The sequence below is a fragment of the Eptatretus burgeri genome, chromosome 1, assembly GCF_056783735.1.
Source record: "Eptatretus burgeri isolate ZD-2024b chromosome 1, Ebu_testis_v1, whole genome shotgun sequence".
NCBI lineage: Eukaryota > Metazoa > Chordata > Myxini > Myxiniformes > Myxinidae > Eptatretus > Eptatretus burgeri.
Genome location: NC_140961.1, coordinates 29,049,440 through 29,069,159, shown reverse-complemented (window position 1 = coordinate 29,069,159; position 19,720 = coordinate 29,049,440). Strand labels below are relative to the sequence as shown.

The following is a 19,720-nucleotide window of genomic DNA, read 5'->3' as shown; positions in this document are numbered from 1 at the left end:
AGGACATCACGTCGGCTGTCTAGGATATGACATCCCTAAGCTCGATGGAGAAATACTTTGCTTGATCAGAAAGCTTAGTCAGAGCTACATATTTATGTGTCTCACTCACTTGCACAACCACATACAAACACAGCACAGTTCACCCATGTACTAGGCCCAAACATGAAGCATAAGACTGGGTAGTAATAAACAAAGAAATGGTTCTTTTTTCCCCTCTTCCCAGCCCCACATTCCATTCACAGATGGAAAGGGCATTTTTCCAACAATGAAACTCAGTGTTTGTTGAAAGCAATCGCATTTTGACTTGCCATTTCATAGGCTGACACACATGAAGGCTGCCATCGTGAGGCCTCCCTGATGCTTGAAAAGAACAACAAAGAACAAAAAAGAAAAAAAACCATCAACAACCCTCATTTGTAATGATCAGCCTTGATTTTGTTTCAGGGTAAAAAAACAAAAACAAATAACAACTGAAATAATGTACTTTGTGGTTACATTATTGTAATATTTATTTTTGCACATCAACTCCGTTTTATTAAGATGGAAACTTTTCATTTTCCAATATTTAATGTTATTGGGGCAACTTAGCGAAATATAGCATAACAATTGTGCATTTTGTGAGGAAAGCACCAAACTTGGCACACTAGTAGCCTATCATATTATGAACAGATTTGGATATTGGGCCATCTCAAATTCAGCCGCTGATGGCTGTGGCAGCCATTTTCCACTGCCATCAAAAATTTTTGAGATGGCCCAATATCCAAATCTGTTCATAATATGATAGGCTACTAGTGTGCCAAATTTGGTGCTTTCCTCACAAAATGCACAATTGTTATGCTAAGTTGCCCCACTAGTATAAAGTTCATTCGAACCACCAACTCACTGACTGATATTAAAGATCACGACAGTCCGGGTGACGCAGAAAGCTGAAATTTTGTGTGCCGATGGACATCAAAGCTGATACACCAGGAAAAAAAAAAATCACAGAACTGTCAGAAAGCATCAGTAAATGAAAACATAAGTAAACTAGAGGGGGAGCACTCGGGAGAGTGCAAAACCTCCGCCGCCAATACTGCTGGGTCACTCAAGTGAACCTTATATCTTATTCATTAAATATGATGTCAACAATGCTGACAGAGTTATAGTTCTTTTCTCCAACATTTTTTTTTTTGGGGGGGGGGGGTTGGAAATCACTTAAAACATGTAAAAATGCAAAAAAATTCGAAATTTTGTTGAAAAAAAAGTTGCAAAAATGTTTTTTTTCTCTAACAATTTTTTTTTGGGGGGGTTGGAAATCACTTAAAACATGTAGAAGTGCAAAAAAAAATTTTCTTTTTTTTTGGGGGGGGGAAGAATTTTTTTTGGCGGGGGGTGGAAATCACTTAAAACATGTAAAAATGCAAAAAAAAAATTTCTTTCTATAACAATTTTTTTTGGGGGGGGGGTTGGAAATCACTTAAAACATGCAGAAATGCAAAAAAAAAATTTTCTCTAAATTTTTTTGGGGGGGTAACAATTTTTGGGGGTTGGAAATCACTTAAAACATGTAGAAATGCAAAAAAACCTCTATTTTTTGGGGGGGGAATTTTTTTGGGGGGGGGGTTGGAAATCACTTACAACATGTACACACACACACACACACACACACACACACACACACACACACACATATACACACACATATACACACACACACACACACACACACACACACACACACACACACACACACACACACACACACACACACACAAGCATTTAAAGGCCATTTTCCCTGCTAAAGCAGGGGTTAGCCTTGCGGGCCCCATGACAATCTTCTCCACTTTACCCTATTTTCTGCATCTCCCCTTCTTAATCCCCTTGCCCACATTTCCTCTTCCACCACATTTAGCCAAGTTTTTCTCGGTCTTCCCCGTCCTCTACTTCCGACTACACTCATTTCCAACACTCCTCTCACCCAGTCACTTTCATCCTTCCTCAACACATGACTCAACCATCTCAACCTGTTTCTCTTCACAACCTCCATCACAGACTCTATTCCCATCATCTTCCGCAAGTCATCATTTGTCTTCCTCTCTCTCAACGATACTCCACACATCCACCGAACCATTCGCATTTCCACCCTTTCCAACCTTTGTTGATGCTCCATGTTCAGTACCCATGTCTCACTCCCATAAATCATCGTACTCCTCACACATGTAGCATACACCTTTCCCTTCAGCTTCAACGACACTCCCCTCTTCGTCAACACGCCACTCAGTTCCCGAAACTTCTTCCATGCACATCTCACTCTAGCAACCGTCGAAGAGCACCTGACAGCACCTGACACCTGACACCTGACAATCTCACTCTAGCACCTGACAATTTTTTGGGGGGGTTGGAAATCACTTAAAACATGTAGAAATGCAAAAAAAAATTTTTTTTCTCAAACAATTTTTTGGGGGGGTTGGAAATCACTTAAAATATGTAGAAATGCAAAAAAAAAACTTTTTCTCTAACAATTTTTGGGGGGGGGGGTTGGAAATGACTTAAAACATGAAGAAATGCAAAAAAAAAATTTTGGGGGGGGGGTAACAATTTTTTTTGGAGGGGGGTTGGAAATCACTTAAAACATGTAAAAATGCAAAAAAAAAAAATTTTTCTCAAACAATTTTTTGGGGGGGTTGGAAATCACTTAAAATATGTAGAAATGCAAAAAAAAAAAATTTTCTCTAACAATTTTTTTTGAGGGGGGGGGGACCAAGTCCAAAATTTAATGGCGTGATCCTTGGACCATACCCAATCACCCCCCACCAAGTTTCGTCAAAATCCGTCGAGGAGTTTTTCCGTAATACTGTTCACAAACAAACAAACAAACAAGCAAACAAGCAGTCACAGACTGGTACTTACGAAATCATCAACTTGACCTCTGACCTTGTCTAATAAAAGCTGTCTCGAGAGAACGTAGCGACGCAAACCAGAAGTTTCTACGATGATTCTGTACCAAACCATCAAAAATCGAATGTTTTGGATGTTTGACCTCACTGTGACCTTGACCTTTGACAGATTTTGACCAAAATGTAAGCAGCGCTAACCACCACCCTCCTGAATGAATCACGTGGTGTAATTTGGCATTGGTAGCTTCTTCCGTTCTCGAGTTATCATTTTTTGGATGTTTGACCTCACTGTGACCTTGACCTTTGACCGATTTTGACCAAAATCTAATCAGCACTAGCCATCACCCTCCTGAATCACGTGGTGTAATTTGACATTGATAGCTTCTTCCGTTCTCGAGTTATCTGTACCAAACCATAAAAAATCCGATATTTGACCTCACTGTGACCTTGACCTTTGACCGATTTCGACCAAAATCTAATCAGCACTAGCCATCACCCTCCTGAATCACGTGGTGTAATTTGACATTGGTAGCTTCTTCCGTTCTCGAGTTATCGTGCCTACAAACAAACAAACAAACAAACAGAAACGGAAGGCATCAATATACCTACGAAATCTTTAGATTTCGTAAGTAACAAACAGAAAGGGGTGAAAACAGTAACCTCCATCCATCTTCGAAGATGGCGGAGGTTAATGAAAAAAAATAAATGAAAAAAAAAACAAATGCAGGTGAGTGACCTAAGACAATGGGGAAACACGGTTCGTTAGCTTACACAATGTGGAAGCATAACCCCGCTAGTACAGTACACACACTGCTGTGCAAAAGCCTTAACCATTTTGTATTTTTGTACACTGACGCATAAGGAAATGAAAACTTTGTGTTCAATGCAAATACACATTTATGAAAAAGAAAATGTTATTCAAATAAGCAAATTTACACACATCCATCCATCCATTGGGACCATACTCTGTACATAGCGTTGGTGCTGCCAAAGCAGTCTCCTGAGCCATTGGACAAATTCCTGGACGGGTCGCCACTCCGACACAGGATACTAGCAAGCTGGCACTCATTTTACCGACCTCGGAAGGATGACAGGCAGAGTCAACCCCACCTGGTATTAATTCAACAGATAAATAGGACGTGAACTCAGGGTTCTCGGATCCTCGAATCCCAAGCCCACCATGCAAACCATTGAGCCAACACCAGGCATAAATTTACACACAATATCCCTTTATATAAGCTAATAGCAAGTCTGTCCACCCTTTTCATTCAAAACCATTGCAATTCTTGGAGCGTTACCTTCAAATAATTTTGTTGTGAAATCTCACGGAATGGTGTTCCGCTCTTCTTCCAAGACGTTCCAAAGTCCATCTAAGTTGTTTGTATTCATTTTTACTTTTTCTTTGTCTGAATAGTTGCATGCAACTTCAACAAAATTGAGATTTGGCCTTTGAGGGTCCATTCCATGCGTTGAAGGACTCCAAGCTTCCTCTTTCTTTGGCAAATAAGTTCTAATGATTTCAGCTGAGTGTTTTGGATAATAATCTTCCTGGAAGATCAAGTTTGGAAAAACATTCGTCTTGCAGCACAGGGGCAGCATGGTGGATGAAAATGTGTTTGGACCTTGCTCGAGTCAATACACTGTATCATAAATTTTCCAACATCACTTGAAGATGTGCACCCCCCCCCATACTTGAATTGAAGATCCTCCATGCTTAGTTGTTGCCTTCAAGCAAGGCTCTTTATAAGTTTCAGTTTTTCGTCATCTCGCATACTGTCCTCGATGAGATCAAAATAACTGAAACTTTGACTCATCTGTCGAAAGAACCTTTGATCATTGCTCCATAGTACAATTTCTGTGTTCTTGAGAATATTTTAGCCTTTTAGTCTTATTCCCCTTTCATAACAGAGGTGTTCTTACTGCAACACATCCTTCCGTCCAGATTTCCAAAGTGACCTTCGTACCGTTGTTAAATGGACAACGACACCTGAGCCTTCTGCCAGTTCTGTTGTCAAATAAACATTCGTCTTCTTTCTATTCCTTAAGGATATTATTTTCAAGTACAGTATTTTATTTTATTTTGCATACAATGTCGAGGCTCGTATGACAGATAACACACAGAACGTACAACAAGGGGAGCAGGAGACATGAGGGGACGGGAGAGGAAAGGAAAAACAGTGGAGAACAGAGACATGAGGAGATCTGTGGAAGGGAGAGGGATGGGGCGGAGTACACGGGGTAAACAAGATGGACACTACAGGGACTTTCAGGAAGGAAAACAGTGAATTTGAAGGAGGTGGGTTTGGGGTGGATTAGCAGGGGTAGAAAAGATCGAGGTTTTGGATGGGGGAAGATAAGAGATGGTGGTGAACAGGTGTTTTGAAGACCTGGAAGGAAGAGTGGGATTGAAGAGTGTGTGGGAGTTTGTACCAAAGGTGGGAAAAAAGAGGAATGAAAGAGTGAAGGTGAGCAGTGATTCTAGATTTTGGTAGTTTTATCAGAAGAGGGCTGTAAGTGGACCTTGAGCGCCCTGTGGAAATATAGGGGGGGGGACATATCGCAGACACAGCAGGGGGTCGAGACCAGAGAGAAGATGGTAGGAGATAGAAAGACCACCAACCTGCCCTGCAGTGAGAGACCCAAAGACTCAGCCTCATTGCGGGAGATACCAATGATCCAAAATGCCTTGGTTACCACAGTATGAATCCGAGAAAGGTGAGAGGCAGGAGCACCAACCCAGAGAGGAGAGCAGTACTCTATCAGGCTGCAGACTAAAGCTTTGTATGTGGTCAGGAGCTCAAGTGTGCCAAAGAAGGACTTTGCACGATGGAGGATTCCCAGTCGGCAACTGGCTTTGGAGGCGAGGTTTGAAATGTGGCTTTCCCAGGAAAGGTCATGGCAGACAGTAAGACCCAGAAGCTTGAATGAAAGGACTTAAAGAGGATTGTTGAGAAAGTAGATGGGGGTGTTTTCCAGACAGTCCTTTCAGAGAGACATCGTGAGAGTGTGAGATTTGTCCGGATTGAAAGACTTGTTCCACGTGTTGGACCAGTTTGTGATTTTATCCAGATCTGCAGAGAGTGAAGAGGCTGCTGCTTGCCGGTCTGAGGGATGACAGCTGGTATGGCAGAGGGTGGAGTCATCAGCAAACAGATATAGAGGATTTTCCAGAGAGTCGGAGAGATCATTGATGAAAACCAGAAAAATAACAGGGCTCAGAACGCTACCTTGAGGAACTCCAGCCTGGACAGGAAGAGGGGATGAAAGAACTCCGTTTAGGGCTACACGGTGACTGCGACAGGAGAGGAAATCTGCGAGCCATGAGTGGAGATGGCCTTGGATACCATAGGAAGAGAGTTTGGGTGAGCAGGGCAGGGTGCCAGACCATAATCGAAGGCACGCAATATGTCTATGGAGATGGCCCTGATTTCTTGTCTGGCGTTGAGGATCTCCATCCATTGTTGGGAGAGCAGAAGCAGCATATCCAGGGTAGTGACCTGGTCTGAATCCAAATTGATGATTGAAAATCAAGCCATTGGAGAAGAGGAAGGATTTAATGTCGGAAGAGCTGATGGATTCCATAACTTGCTAATGATTGGGAGAAGGCTGATTGGTCTGTAGTCGCAGGGATCAGTTTTTTACCTTTTTTTATGCAGAGCGGTAATGTTTGCTGATTTCCAAACAGATGGCAGATGAGTTTGAGAAAATGAGAGGGTGAATAGAATAGAGAGAGGGTGAGCAAGAGCAGCAGAGCAGGTTTTTTGGACACGTGGGCTGACACCGTTTGGACCGGTTGCTGCTCTTCACAGCCGTCTGGACGTTTGACAGCAAGCTCTTCACCACCTTGTCAGGAGAAAGGGACACAAAGTCCAGGGATAGCAGGACCCTGTTTGAATTGGTCATCCTTGTTCAAAAGCTTTTTGGGTTTTCCAGTCCTGAGTATGTCAATTGCCGATTATGTTTCTCTGTACTTATTGATTGTACTTGGAACACCACACCTTGAAAAAAATCATGCGATACGAGAAATTTCATTCAATGTTTTTCCTTTATGTAGAAACACAATTCGTTGGTGATCTTCAACTGAAATTTTAGCCATTTTGTTTTAAGTTAAGAGTTAATCCTGATATATCTGTATTATGCAGCGACACATTAGCTGCTCCTGTTTCGTTCACTTTGAGTTGTGATCACAAGTTTTTGAGCATTCTGCTCAATATGAATTGTGATAAGCTTGGTTTCTCCTCACCCAAGCTAAGCTGTATTAGTAATAGTCAAAGTTGTTATCCCACACACAAAGCAAAGAGCGGGGTTAAGCAATTGGTTCACTTTGTCTGTCTGTCTACAAACGTCAGTTTATGATCGAGGAACAACTTGATTTCAATTGTACGTTTTATTTTGAACAAGAATCGGAAAACAAACGTGTAGTTTAGCAGTACTTTGGCTCTGAATTCATCCAGACCACACACGCACAGACAGGAGATGCATTTATTGTACTCTGTCTGCCTGTCTGGGAGTCAAACAGGTTTGAAAAATCATTCCAAATCAGAAACTTACTGTTTTTATGGTTATTAAACTTCTGAATTTTCTTTCTCCAACTTTTAAAATCTTCATTTTATTTCAGTTGAATAATATACCTGAACACTGTAGAACACCAATCGGTTTTTTTTTGGACACTTCCAAAACCCTTTTGTTTTGCAGTACCGTACTTGGACAAAATTTTACATCATGTCGATCAATCATACATGGTGCTCACAGACCCCAGCCAAGAAGAACAACTTAACTTTTATTTTTCTCAAGAGTGCCCGGTGTTCTATGAACTCTCGAGTTACTGTATAATAGTAGAAAATACTGGTCAAGGCTTTGAGTAAATTGTTTCCCATAAGATCTATACATTGTAACTCGTGAATGTTTCAAACAGCGATGCCAAGCATTGTACATCATGTCATTAAATACTGACTTTTAGCTCTTTTTTTTTTTTTTTGTTACAAGCAGAGGTATCGGCACCTTGTGCGGAAAGAATGTCGTTTAGATAAAGAGAGCCAGCTACTCGGTGTAATTCCAATTAATTCATCACATCATATAACAGGTAATACTATAACTAGAAGGGCACTCGGTAGAGCGCATACCTCTGCCACGTAATACCTGATCCATGAGAACATATCGGGCCCAATAAATTTTTGAAATATCATGCCATACCGTACTATATCGTTTTTGGTCCTTTCTCTCAATGGTGAAGAATCACTTTAAAAATTAAATAATTCTCGTATCCGGATCTGGATTCGGGTCTTCAGCAAAATAGAATCGGTTTATCCTCGTCAACACACCAAACCTGTCCACAAAATTTGATCCGGATCTGTCCACAACTTGTTTTAGATATCCTGCACACACACAGACAGACAGACAGACAGACGAATAAGTACCGGTGCATTCAAAGTATACCGCCCCATGCCAAATAAATAAACAAGAAGAAGACGTCGGGTAGAGCACGCACGATACTTGCAAAAACAAATTTGACCTCAAAAATAATTGGTGGTGGAGTTCAACGACCAAATATGCAAATCCTCTTCAAATTTCAAGGCAATCGGATGGAAATTGAGGATTTTAGAAATCTCACCTTAGTTGTTGACCTTTGGCCTATGTTGACCTTTTGACCTCAAAAACAATAGGCTTCTTTCTTATGACAAACTCTACCATGTGGTGAAGTTTCCTGAAGATCGATTTAAAATTGTGACCTGTAGGCGACAGACAGACAGAATAACAAAATTGACTTTGCAATATACTTGAAAAATCTTCGATTTTGCAAATAACAAACAGAGAGAGGGGTGAAAACATCATCTCCACAACTGAATAATAATAGCAATGCAACGATTAATATAATATTTAGTGTAAAATAACAGGCAATAATACGACACAATAAGGCAATATTAGACAATAATGACTCCTGCAGCGCCTCTGGATAGACATTTCGAGTCTGGTTGTTGGGTACCAGAATTGTGAGATTGGTGATACGAACAAGATGATTAGTAATACTGCCTACCACCGGGTGGCACTATACGATACACATTTACATAGAGAGAATTGGGGTCTTACCCCCACCTTGAACCCCTGACCCTGTAGGTTTAAAAATGTTTTGTTGCATCTCTATTTGCCAAGAGGATTCCAGCAGTATGCAATATGATGGGGTTAATAGTGGTGGGGCCGATTGCATCAATGGACAGACAGACAGAAAATATAACTATATAGTATATATTTGCCTCTATAATGTGTCTAATCAGAGTGAACAATTGCACATTGTATACAATGTCGGCAATGAAATGATAATTTTTCATGTGCAGGTTGCTAAGTGAGGAATTTTTCGCACCGTCCATCACGTGACCAATCTGGAGACAATCATGGAAAGACTGTTCAGTGTATTTTGGGACATAACTAAAGAAACATGAACAGAACAAGAGCAGTGCGGTGTTATTTAACAATATCTGACCTCGGTATCTCACCAAGCTTCAACATGGCTTTTCACGTTTGTTGGATGATCAGGGTTTCAACACAGGCACACAATGGTTCATGTCAGATGTATATGTACCTCCCTATTCTTCACTTTCTCCATGAAACCTTTCAAGATCAGGTCATTTCTGTCATGGTTCCAGACTGCAAGCACCAATGCGGAATGACCTGGCACGTTCGTAGTCCCTGTTGAAATCCATGCAATTATTTCTCAAGGGAGTTCAAGGGTTCACACAAAGATCACGAAATCTCACGTTAGCAATATGAGAAAGTCACAGAATCAATTGACGATGACAATTTTGTCATGCAGCGAATAAATTCACCCATGCATTGTACAAGTTAAATGGCTGTCACACTGAACATATTGTTTACAGCAAATGAATCACCAAAGAACATTGTGTGTTTTTATAGCAATAATGTGACCATCAAATATAAACACACACACACACACACACACACACACACACACACACACACACACACACACACACACACACACACACACACACACACACACACACACACACACACACACACACACACACACACGGTTTAGAAATCTGAATTGGGAAATTTACACATTGGGTCAGAAAGTCTGTGTCTTAGTTGCAATGCCATGGCTGGTTAGTACAGAGCTGGTATGGTGGCAGTTGAAATCATCACAGATGAGGAAAGTTTAAATTGGTTATTATGCAGGGTCAATAAAGTTTGTGCTCTCCAGATTTTTAATTCTTAGACCATTTCCCATTACGTTGCGCTCCACAGCTTCTTCGATATTATCCCATTAATTTGGGGTCAGAAGCTAATTCAGCATGCACACTTGGCCCAAGTCTTTCATGAACTGGATGGCCAGGCCTGATGTTCCTCGGAAGCCAGTTATGGCAGGATTTGGAAGGCAATAACTCACCTACACTTTGTCGAAAGGTACAATAGCATCTCTAACATTCAACTTGGGAGGAACAGTCCGACTGCCACTCGTATATCTCTATATAATCAGATCAAGCGTTTGCAATGTTGTTTGGAAATGGAAAATCCTGGTCAAACTTGTCAGCCACCACCACGATACGTCGTGCAGGAGCCGTTTGAAGTCAATCGAAGCAGGTGACACCTGCACCTGCAGTGGCTGCATATTTCATAGAGCGAGAACATTTTCAGAAGGGCAGCTTCATCCTGGTGAGAATAAGTTTGCTAACAAAACGCCATGATGATGCAAAAGGAAATGCGGACGCAAATGTGGAACTGAGGGTACATTGCCCCATTTCCCCTGAAATCAACCGATTAAATCTCAATAAGTAAGAAATATTTTCATTTGATATTTACACATTTGTCAACATCACATGGATTTATGATTAATTCTTTATCAGAAAACCCAGACACCGAAGAAATATCACGTAGAAGAAGTCACAACGATCGTGTCAATAATTTTGAGTTGAAAAATATTGAACAAACAAAACATTGTTTGTTTAGGACAAAAGGTAAATTCAAAAAAATGTACACATATGCAAACTTGGGGGAAAACAGCGGCTATTTTCACCCCGCGCACGCAAAGCAAAAAGCGGGGTTAAGCAATTGGTTCTCTTTGTTTGTCTGTCTCTGTCTGTTTGTCTGTCTGTCTACAAACATCAGTTTAAGATAGAGGAACAACTTAATTTCAATTGAATGTTCGATTTTGAACACTAATCGGAATACAAGCCTGTAGTTTAACAGTACTTTATGCATGCGTGATCAGGACGAATTCAGAGCCAGAGAGGAGCGAGATAAATATTTTTTTATTACTCTGCCTATCAGGCAGTCAAACATTACGCAGAATCAATAAAGTTTGTGCTCTCTAGCTTTTGAATTCTCCAACCATTTTCCCATTACATTGGCGCTCCAGAGCTTCTTCGATATTGTCGCATTAAGTTGGGGGTCAGAGGCTGACATAGTGTGCACGCAATTTTTATTTTTTTTAACTCTGTCTGCCTGTCTGGCAGTCAAACATTGTCGAAAATAATTCCAAACAGGAAACTTACTGTTCTGAAGGATATCATAAAGGACACAAACAACAGGCATGAATAATTCATGTACCATGTTAGATAAGGTGGTATAAAAGACACTGCAGCAACGGCAGTAAACTTCCGGAATTTTTTTTCTTTTCTACAACCTTTAAAATATTTATTTTATTTCAATTGAATTATATATTTGAGCACTGAAGAACACAAATCGCTTCATTCACACTTTCAAAAACCTTCCGTTTAGCAATACTTGGACAAAATATTATAGCATTTTACATGATCTCAACCAATCAAATTTTCCGCTTACTGACCCCGCTCATGTCCTTTTTTCCTAGACTGCAAGGGATAAGGTGTTCTATGAACCCTCGATTGCTTAATTGAATGCAGATTGCAGAGTATCCTGCTTGATAAATTAGGCTTACAGTTGTTGATTTCAGATGTTTACGAGAATGTACACAGAACCAGTATTTATCAACAACGTTTGGGTATCTGGAGTGCCACATGCTGTTGAAGACACGAGATAAATAACTGTACTAAGTTGGCACATATTTCCTCGAAATCAGTGGCTAAAGTTAATTTTAAGAACACCGTACACCAAAGCTTGAGCTGCATAAAGGAGTGCAGCGATTCATTGGGTGGCCTAGACTGGAGGCACTTCGGTAATCTGTGCACCCGAACAGGCTCAAAATGAGTCAAACATTACAAGGTAGAATAAACCTTTGACAATATTATTGCAAAGAACATCTGTCACCTTTGACTGTGAATAGTGAAGAATAGTGACCAGGTGTGTGAATAATGAAGAATCTTGCATTGTTTAAAGCCTAGACCAAGTGTAAAGAGGAACGGTCACCATGTACCCAATTTATTGTGCAAAAGACTTTTTTTTCTTCTTCATCTGGAACAAAACTGACCAGTGTGTGCCACCACACAGCATAATGGACCAAAGGTTGTGTTTAATGGAAAAAAAAAACCCAGAAATGTTTTTGTTTTCATGAGGTCTGGGCCTTTAGCCAAAGACCATAAATGTAAAAGGGGGTGAAGCTCAGCTCCGTGAGCATTCAGGGGACGCATAAATTGTAAAGTCTGTCAATGGCTGCAGTCTGTTTTTATTTTTGTGGTATTGCGAGGGAAGAACCTGTCCTTATAGAGGGGTTCATTCCTCCAGAACGTATGGGATGAGATGTAATACCGGGAGTGGCGTTAGACGATACATATTTACATAGAGAATTGGGGTGCTCCATACGACCGTGAAACCCATGGGATTACGAATTTTTTTTTAAAGCTGCCCAAAAGCTCCTCATGCACTTCCACCCCCACCCCCCCCCCAACAACAAAAAAATCCCCTCCCCTTCGGTTACAACCACCAATTTGCAACTCATTTCGTCCAGCAGTTCACGAGTGCACAGAAGTAAAACAAACTCACAAACACCACTCAAATTATAATATGATTATTTACATTTATGTAATGCTCACTGAAGAGCTGATAAATAAATTACATGCAGAACAAAGGCGTTAAGAGACATCAATGTACTTAAACATGAATTACAAGGACATTAGTAGGCAATGAACAAACACACATAGGATTCGAACCTTGTTTCCGGCATCATGATCCAGGAGTTCAGTTGATAACTCTACAGGCCAACGAAAGGATAGGAGAATGTTGAATAAAATAATACACATACGAAATAAAAATAAATAAATAAAGGTACGCAACTCCAAGAGAAATGTTCCATACATGTGGATCACGTATGCCTGCGGAAATTGACAATGGTGTCAATACTTAACATGAAACAGGTTCAAAATTCAATGTTAAAAAAAAAAAAATCAATGAAAAGGTTAAATTTAGCACTATCAGGATCCGATGCCGAAACCCTTCAAAAAGTCAGAAGTGGCAATGCCTTGTGCCTGGATACAATGGAGTGATCTGCTGTGCCTCAAGGCATGCTTTCAATCAGGAGAAACACCTGTTGCCTCTCCTAGTTCACAAAACTTCAATCACCAATCAAAAGCAACGTGGTAGAAATGAGTTGAAACTTTAAGCTCAGACAAATTCTTTTTTTTGTATACATTGTCGAGGCTCGTATGAGAGCTAACATACAACGCACAGCAAGGGGGCGTGAGACAAGAGGGACGGGAGAGGGGAGGACAAAACAGTGAGGAACAGACACATTAGGAGATCTGTGGAAGGGAGAGGGATGGGGCGTGGCAGGGAACACGGGGGACAGACAATTTTTGCCAAAGATGTTAAAAATTCATTCTTATTCAGAAGAGATGACTTGTCTAGATAACGGAAATGACATTGCAAGATTTCAGCGTCAAATTCTTCTCAGAATGCAATTAAAGATATTCATTATCAAAATGGTAGTGGCATGGCTCAGTGTGTTGTGCTTTTAACTGAACCTGGTCATGGGTTTAACTTCCGATCAAAAATGCCGTCGTCACCAGTTTCAGCAGGGTGTGGTAAATAGGGAAATTCTGAACGTTGGTCAAATACCAAATACCTTAACTCAAAACAAAGGCCCTTCCTGTTCTATACATGCCATGCAAACCACACGAGATCATCTAATACATTTTGATCTCCCAGCAAAAAGACAAGATTCAAACACCATTGCAAACAAATGAGATAGCAAGGTGGGTCAGGGAACTGCAGAAAGGACACAGAAGCCATTTGATTTGTGGCAGCAAATTAAATTTGGAACTTTGGTGGGAAGAGGGGAGAGATGTGCAATTACAATGGACCATGGGCCATTGCCCTTACAAAAATCTGTCATTCTTTGTTTTTTTTTTTAAATTAAATCTTTTATTTTCTTTCCATGACCTCTGAAGTTACTATCATCAAATCTCATGAGAAATGCACGTGAGTTTCCAAGTTAAAAAAAAAAATGGTCAGCACATGCCAACTGATCCGCAGAACTCATGTTCCAGGGTAGATGTTTTCTCGGGAGTTCTTTCAGCATTTGTAGCAGCAGCGGTACAACCAGAGATGTTGCGACATTTATAATAATCTGTAGTTCCAAGGAACACTCCAAAATTGGTGAGAATGACTGGACAACACAAATGTTGCACATTCAGAAAAGCCAGAATTATGACCCTGGCAGGTGGCAATGAACAATGCCATAGTGCTATGACATGGTCTACTGTAGCAATGTAGTCGTGGATACAGCTCACACAAAAGTGATTTGTAATTTATAATGCAAGGATGAAACCCAGATAATTGCAACAACAACAACAACAACAACCCAAATGCTACATTTTAAACTCTTCATCAAATGTCTCGCTTTCAGCAAATGAAATGTCAAAGCCCAGACGCTCTGCTTTCAGCACAAAGTTCTTGCTCAACGTGGCCGTATCTTTGATGTCCAAACTCAAACTGGATTCTCAGCTCACCCATTTGGGATCTGGGCAGGATGTTGGGCAGCCAGTCGATGACAAAAGGGGTTGGATGTTTCTGGTCATTGCAAGGGACACCTGCGAACAATAAAACAAAATAAAAACCAGGCCCTTGTGCTTAGCTCAATTATACATTTCACGGTGAAAAAAAAATGAAAAGAAGAAAGAGGAGATGTTGAAGAGGAGAAAAAGAGGAGAAAGAGCAGGTGAAATTCAAATGTAGGACTAGAAAAAAAAAATTATATATATATATATATATATATATATATATATATATATATATATATATATATATATATATATATACATACAGTCATGCACCGCTTAACGACATTCCGGGCAACGATGGATCGCATATATGACGGATCTGCCAGCTCTGAAAAAAAAATAAAAAATGAAAAAAAAAAATGTAGCTGAAAAATTCCTATCGCCGAGTGATGTAGCCGACGTAGCACTGCCAGTCGTATAAAAATAGCACGTACAATTATGTACGCTGTACAGTACATAATACTTTATAATGATAATAAACAACGACAGTGTGGCCCTGTTATAATGCGATCATTGAGGTCCATAAAATGTCATCGCGAAAAAAGCAGGGTTGTGCTAAATCGGGATTCAAGGAAATCGGCTTTCAAACTGAAGCAATGTTTGCACGTTTACCTTCCAGCAAGGAAATTACCTTTGAATTGATGAATTCCACGAATAAATCGTTGTTGTTAGTCGAAATTAAAACACAAATTTATTTTTGGTGAAGCTTTTTATGTTAAAACAATCGCACTGTTCCGAGAAAAAAAAAAAATATATATATATATATATATATATATATATATATATATATATATATATATATATATATATATATATATATATCACAATTGACAGGTGCTCGTTTCTTCATTTATAAATTATAACATCGATGCAATGATTACGTATTTATAAAATCCAAACGCTATTTATTCATCTTTCTATAATCGATGCGAGAGGAGATTGTAAGCTGCTGCTAACAACACCGATGGCCGTCATGAACAGGACAAAGGTAAAACTAACGTGTCTTCCGTCTCTCTTGGATGTGTGTTACAATTGCCGACAGTATTCAGTACAGTAACATGCTGCACAGGTTTGTATCCGAGGAGCAATAGGCTACACCATATAGCCGAGGTGTCTAGTTTTGTGTAAGTACGATGTCCGAAAACGAAAACGAAAAAAAAATGATGTTCGCACAACGACGACGTCGCTAAACGATTCGTTTCTCAGAACGTAACCCCGTCGTTTAGTGGCGCATGACTGTATATATATTGTTGTGGATCCGGGGTGGCGGGATTCTTGCCCGACTCTTGGTGCCACCCTCATCACCGCCGTCTCCGGGGTTTATAACGCCGGCCGGCTCGGCACAGGCCTTGGGTCACGTGTCTTCAATCACGATACCAACGTAATCCTTGTACCTTACAGTTGGGGAAATAGAACCCCTGGTTACAGACTGGTTTTGTTAGATGCTGAGCATTTTCTACCAGTCTGTAACCAGTTTGGTTTTATATGCCAATCGAACGGATTGTTCCTCGATGCGACACAAATTAATCCATAGCGGCAACTTCATACGAACCAACCAGATTTATTTGGGAACATCAGGGAACACAACACAAGCAAGATTCACGACAATGTTTTTATTAACAATCCTCAACCCGTTCTTAACTAGGGAACCACGGACTACAGGTTTCGAGGGGGTCCCCACCGAGATATGCCTTAGACAACACGTGCAGACAAAGACAGACAGCATGCATGCAAAACAGAGTACTTGGTGATGTCTCATGGACGAGAGGACAGTGTCAAAAGCACGAATGTCGCTCGCAACAGGCGGATGTTCACAGATTCGAGCCCCAACTCGAATGCGCCATGTGGCAAGATGGCGGCGCCGCACTCTTCCCTTTCCGCACCGCACGCAGTCTCCGCGTGCTCTGACCCTGCGTAAGGTCGACGATGGGCCTCAGCTGATTTCTCTCAAGGTCCAGCATACAAATCCAGGCCTGGCCTGTGCACCAGACAAGGCCCAAATCGAGGTGCCGGGCTCCGGAAAGCGGATCGGCAAACGTGTCGAGCCGTTGGTGTGAGCAGTGACCGTCAGAGGCTCCATCGTCTCCTCTCCTGCCTTCCCGCCTCGAAGCCCGACTTCCCAACTCAGTCCTCTCAGTTTGTCTCTCTGTCAAATCACCTTTTCTTTCCTTTTCCACGCTCACCTCTCAAAGCCGGCTGCCGTCTCTCTCACGGCAGAATCCTTGACGTGCAGGCAGGTTCAGCGTCTCTCCCGGCAGATCCAACACTGTGCCTCCTTCGTTCATTTGCTTCGAAAACAAGAGCGCACCTCGAGAGTGACTGTTTCCACACACCGAACCTTTTTACAGAGCCTTCGTTCGCTCGCTTCAAAGCGACTCCGAGCACGCCTCGAGAACCCGACTGTTCTTCACACACAGCACTTTTTTTTACGAAGCCTTCGTTCGCTCGCTTCGAAGCCACACCGAGGATGCCTCGAGAACCCAACTGTTCTTCACACACAGCACTCTTTTTACGAAGCCTTCGTTCGCTCGCTTCGACACACGAGCACACTCTCTCAACCGACTGCATTTTTGTACTTCTCCCAAACTGAACCTGTTCACGAGGTCTTCGTTTGCTTGCTCCGAGCCACTGGCTCCTCCCCCTTTACGAAGCCAACAAACTCCTCCCCATAGCTTCACTTCCTCTTTTTGGCCACACCCTCTCAGCCGACTGGGTGGGGCCTCATCCGGGATGGGGAAGAAGAAGAGGGAGCTCTCGTTCCACCACCACCGCACAAACAATAATACAGCCTCTTACATCTCCCGACACACATGTAACGTCCATTTTACCACACAACCTAGCTAAACATGCATTTAATGGTGATTTGGGCTAATCAGCTGAAGTTTGAGGTAATAATGTTAACATTAAATGGAGAGATAGACTTATGTATTCCCCTGGTTCTTCTGGATCCCCAAGCTTCATCAGATCCCATATAAGTATATGTTTTTAGCAGTTGTAAGGCAATGTACTACCAAACAGTTGTTGGTCATGATCAACTTGGATTTACAAGTAGTTCAGGAGCAGTTTAGAAAATATTGTTTAGCAGTTGGTAAGAATTCTGGTATGAATACTTTCTGGAGGTATTTTAGAGTTCTTAGATAGGATTAGATGCATCAATAATAAGTCAGTTGAGGTTTTTTGATTTTTCTACGGTATATACGCATTTGAATTTAGCACTTGTTCGGGATGCACTCGATATCTCCGTCACAGAAGGTGGACGGAGGTCATGTATTCACCCGTCTGTTTGTTTGTCTGTGAGCAGGACATTTCAAAACGTTATGGACAGATGATTCGGACAAACTTTGGTGGACAGGTTGTGTGTGTGTGTGACAAGGGCGAATTGATTACATTTTGATTCAGGTCCGGATCTGGATCCAGCCAATCAGTGGTACACAAAACGTATCTGTTCAGCCTGGTGGAGGTATATACACTCTACGGTCTACAGAGTGCTGTTTTAGTTATTTAGTGTAAATGACAAAGTTTTAAAAAACCACTTTTAAGTTTTTATGTATCAAGTTTGAGAGATCAAAAATATTTGGGTTTTAATCGTTTTGACCAACAGAAATTTAAAGATGTCAATTTTTTGTTAGGTTTTGGGTATTCAACCTGTTTTCAACAGGTTATGGGTATTCAAATGGGTGGGAACTGGAGCCCCCTACCAGCAGACATTTTCCTTATTTATTGTGAGTTTTCATTTATCCAGAAGCTGATGAACAAATGAGGTTTCGGTGAAATGATATCTCCTACACGTCGTTATTTAGGTGATATTTGTGTGTTTAACCACGTTTGTTGATAAACTGATTCACAGGATTTACCAAGACAGCTTGATAGCAGACGATAGTAGTAGTGGTGATCGTGTAGCTGCATACGTATATGGAGGTGTCAGTTCGAGTTGGACAGAATGGTTTTCGTACGAGTCTATATTGTCGTGGGGGTGACCGGGTTCGAATCCCGCTCTAGACTGCAGTTGGCGCAGGGGTGCTGGGGTGCTGGGGTTCAAAATCCACTCTAAATTTGTGGTAGCCAGGCGGTTAACACCAACCAACCTCCCGGGAGGGTCGAGTGGCCTTTATTCCGAGGAGGCAGACACGCTCATTGACATGGATTTCAGTGTGCGCTTGAAGGGTATGGTGGATGGCAACGCCGCTGTATGGGGGAAGACAACAGATCCCAGTGAGGGCAGTCGCGGACGGAGAAAGGAGTACTCGGAATGGAACGGAAGGATTAAGGAGGATGGACAGCCCAAGGGGGGTTTATCACAAGGTGATAAACGAAAATAAACCCCCCTTTTTAAATACACTGGTACTCAGCCTGGCCAAGGGCTGGCCCTCGGCGATCTGGTGTTGGGGAGCTTTGTCCAGCACGTGTACTTGCAAGCGAAATGGCGCCGGCGCTTGTCGAACCCGGGAGGAAGGCGCCTCCACCATCCACGTGCACACGCAGGCAGAATGGCGCTTCACTTGCAGCAGCTTTCCACACTCCACAAGCACAAATATGGCCGGCACCTCCTTGATCGGCTTTGCTCAATCTGCTCTGCTCGATCACTCCAGACGTGCAATCTGCTCTGCTCGATCACTCCAGACGTGCAATCTGCTCTGCTCGATCACTCCAGACGTGCAATCTGCTCTGCTCGATCACTCCAGACGTGCAATCTGCTCTGCTCGATCACTCCAGACGTGCAATCTGCTCTGCTCGATCACTCCAGACATGCAATCTGCTCTGCTCGATCACTCCAGACGTGCAATCTGCTCTGCTCGATCACTCCAGACGTGCAATCTGCTCTGCTCGATCACTCCAGACGTGCAATCTGCTCTGCTCGATCACTCCAGACGTGCAATCTGCTCTGCTCGATCACTCCAGACGTGCAATCTGCTC

At 41.8% G+C, this 19,720-nt stretch overlaps 1 protein-coding gene and 1 long non-coding RNA gene across 6 annotated transcripts in view; both read right to left on the bottom strand.

The window, feature by feature from the left end:
- Positions 1-7,248: 7,248 nt before the first annotated feature.
- Positions 7,249-9,452, bottom strand: LOC147034132 (uncharacterized). The gene is made up of 3 exons (XR_015057083.1): positions 9,355-9,452; positions 8,488-8,605; positions 7,249-8,251 (listed from the first exon to the last, which is right to left on the bottom strand). It is a non-coding gene; the product is annotated as an uncharacterized LOC147034132 (long non-coding RNA).
- Positions 9,453-12,805: 3,353 nt separating this feature from the next.
- Positions 12,806-19,720, bottom strand: part of C1H2orf42 (chromosome 1 C2orf42 homolog) — a 64,624-nt gene continuing 57,709 nt past the window's right edge. For 3 of the 5 annotated variants that reach the window (XM_085876972.1, XM_085876962.1, XM_085876982.1), the window contains one exon: positions 12,806-14,836. In XM_085876972.1, coding sequence (XP_085733098.1) covers positions 14,664-14,836 — 173 coding nt within the window. In that variant the 3' untranslated portion in view covers positions 12,806-14,663. Of the gene's footprint in view, positions 14,837-16,085; positions 16,201-19,720 lie in introns of all 5 variants that reach the window. The other 2 variants (XR_015057069.1, XR_015057072.1) reach the window with 2 other exon arrangements.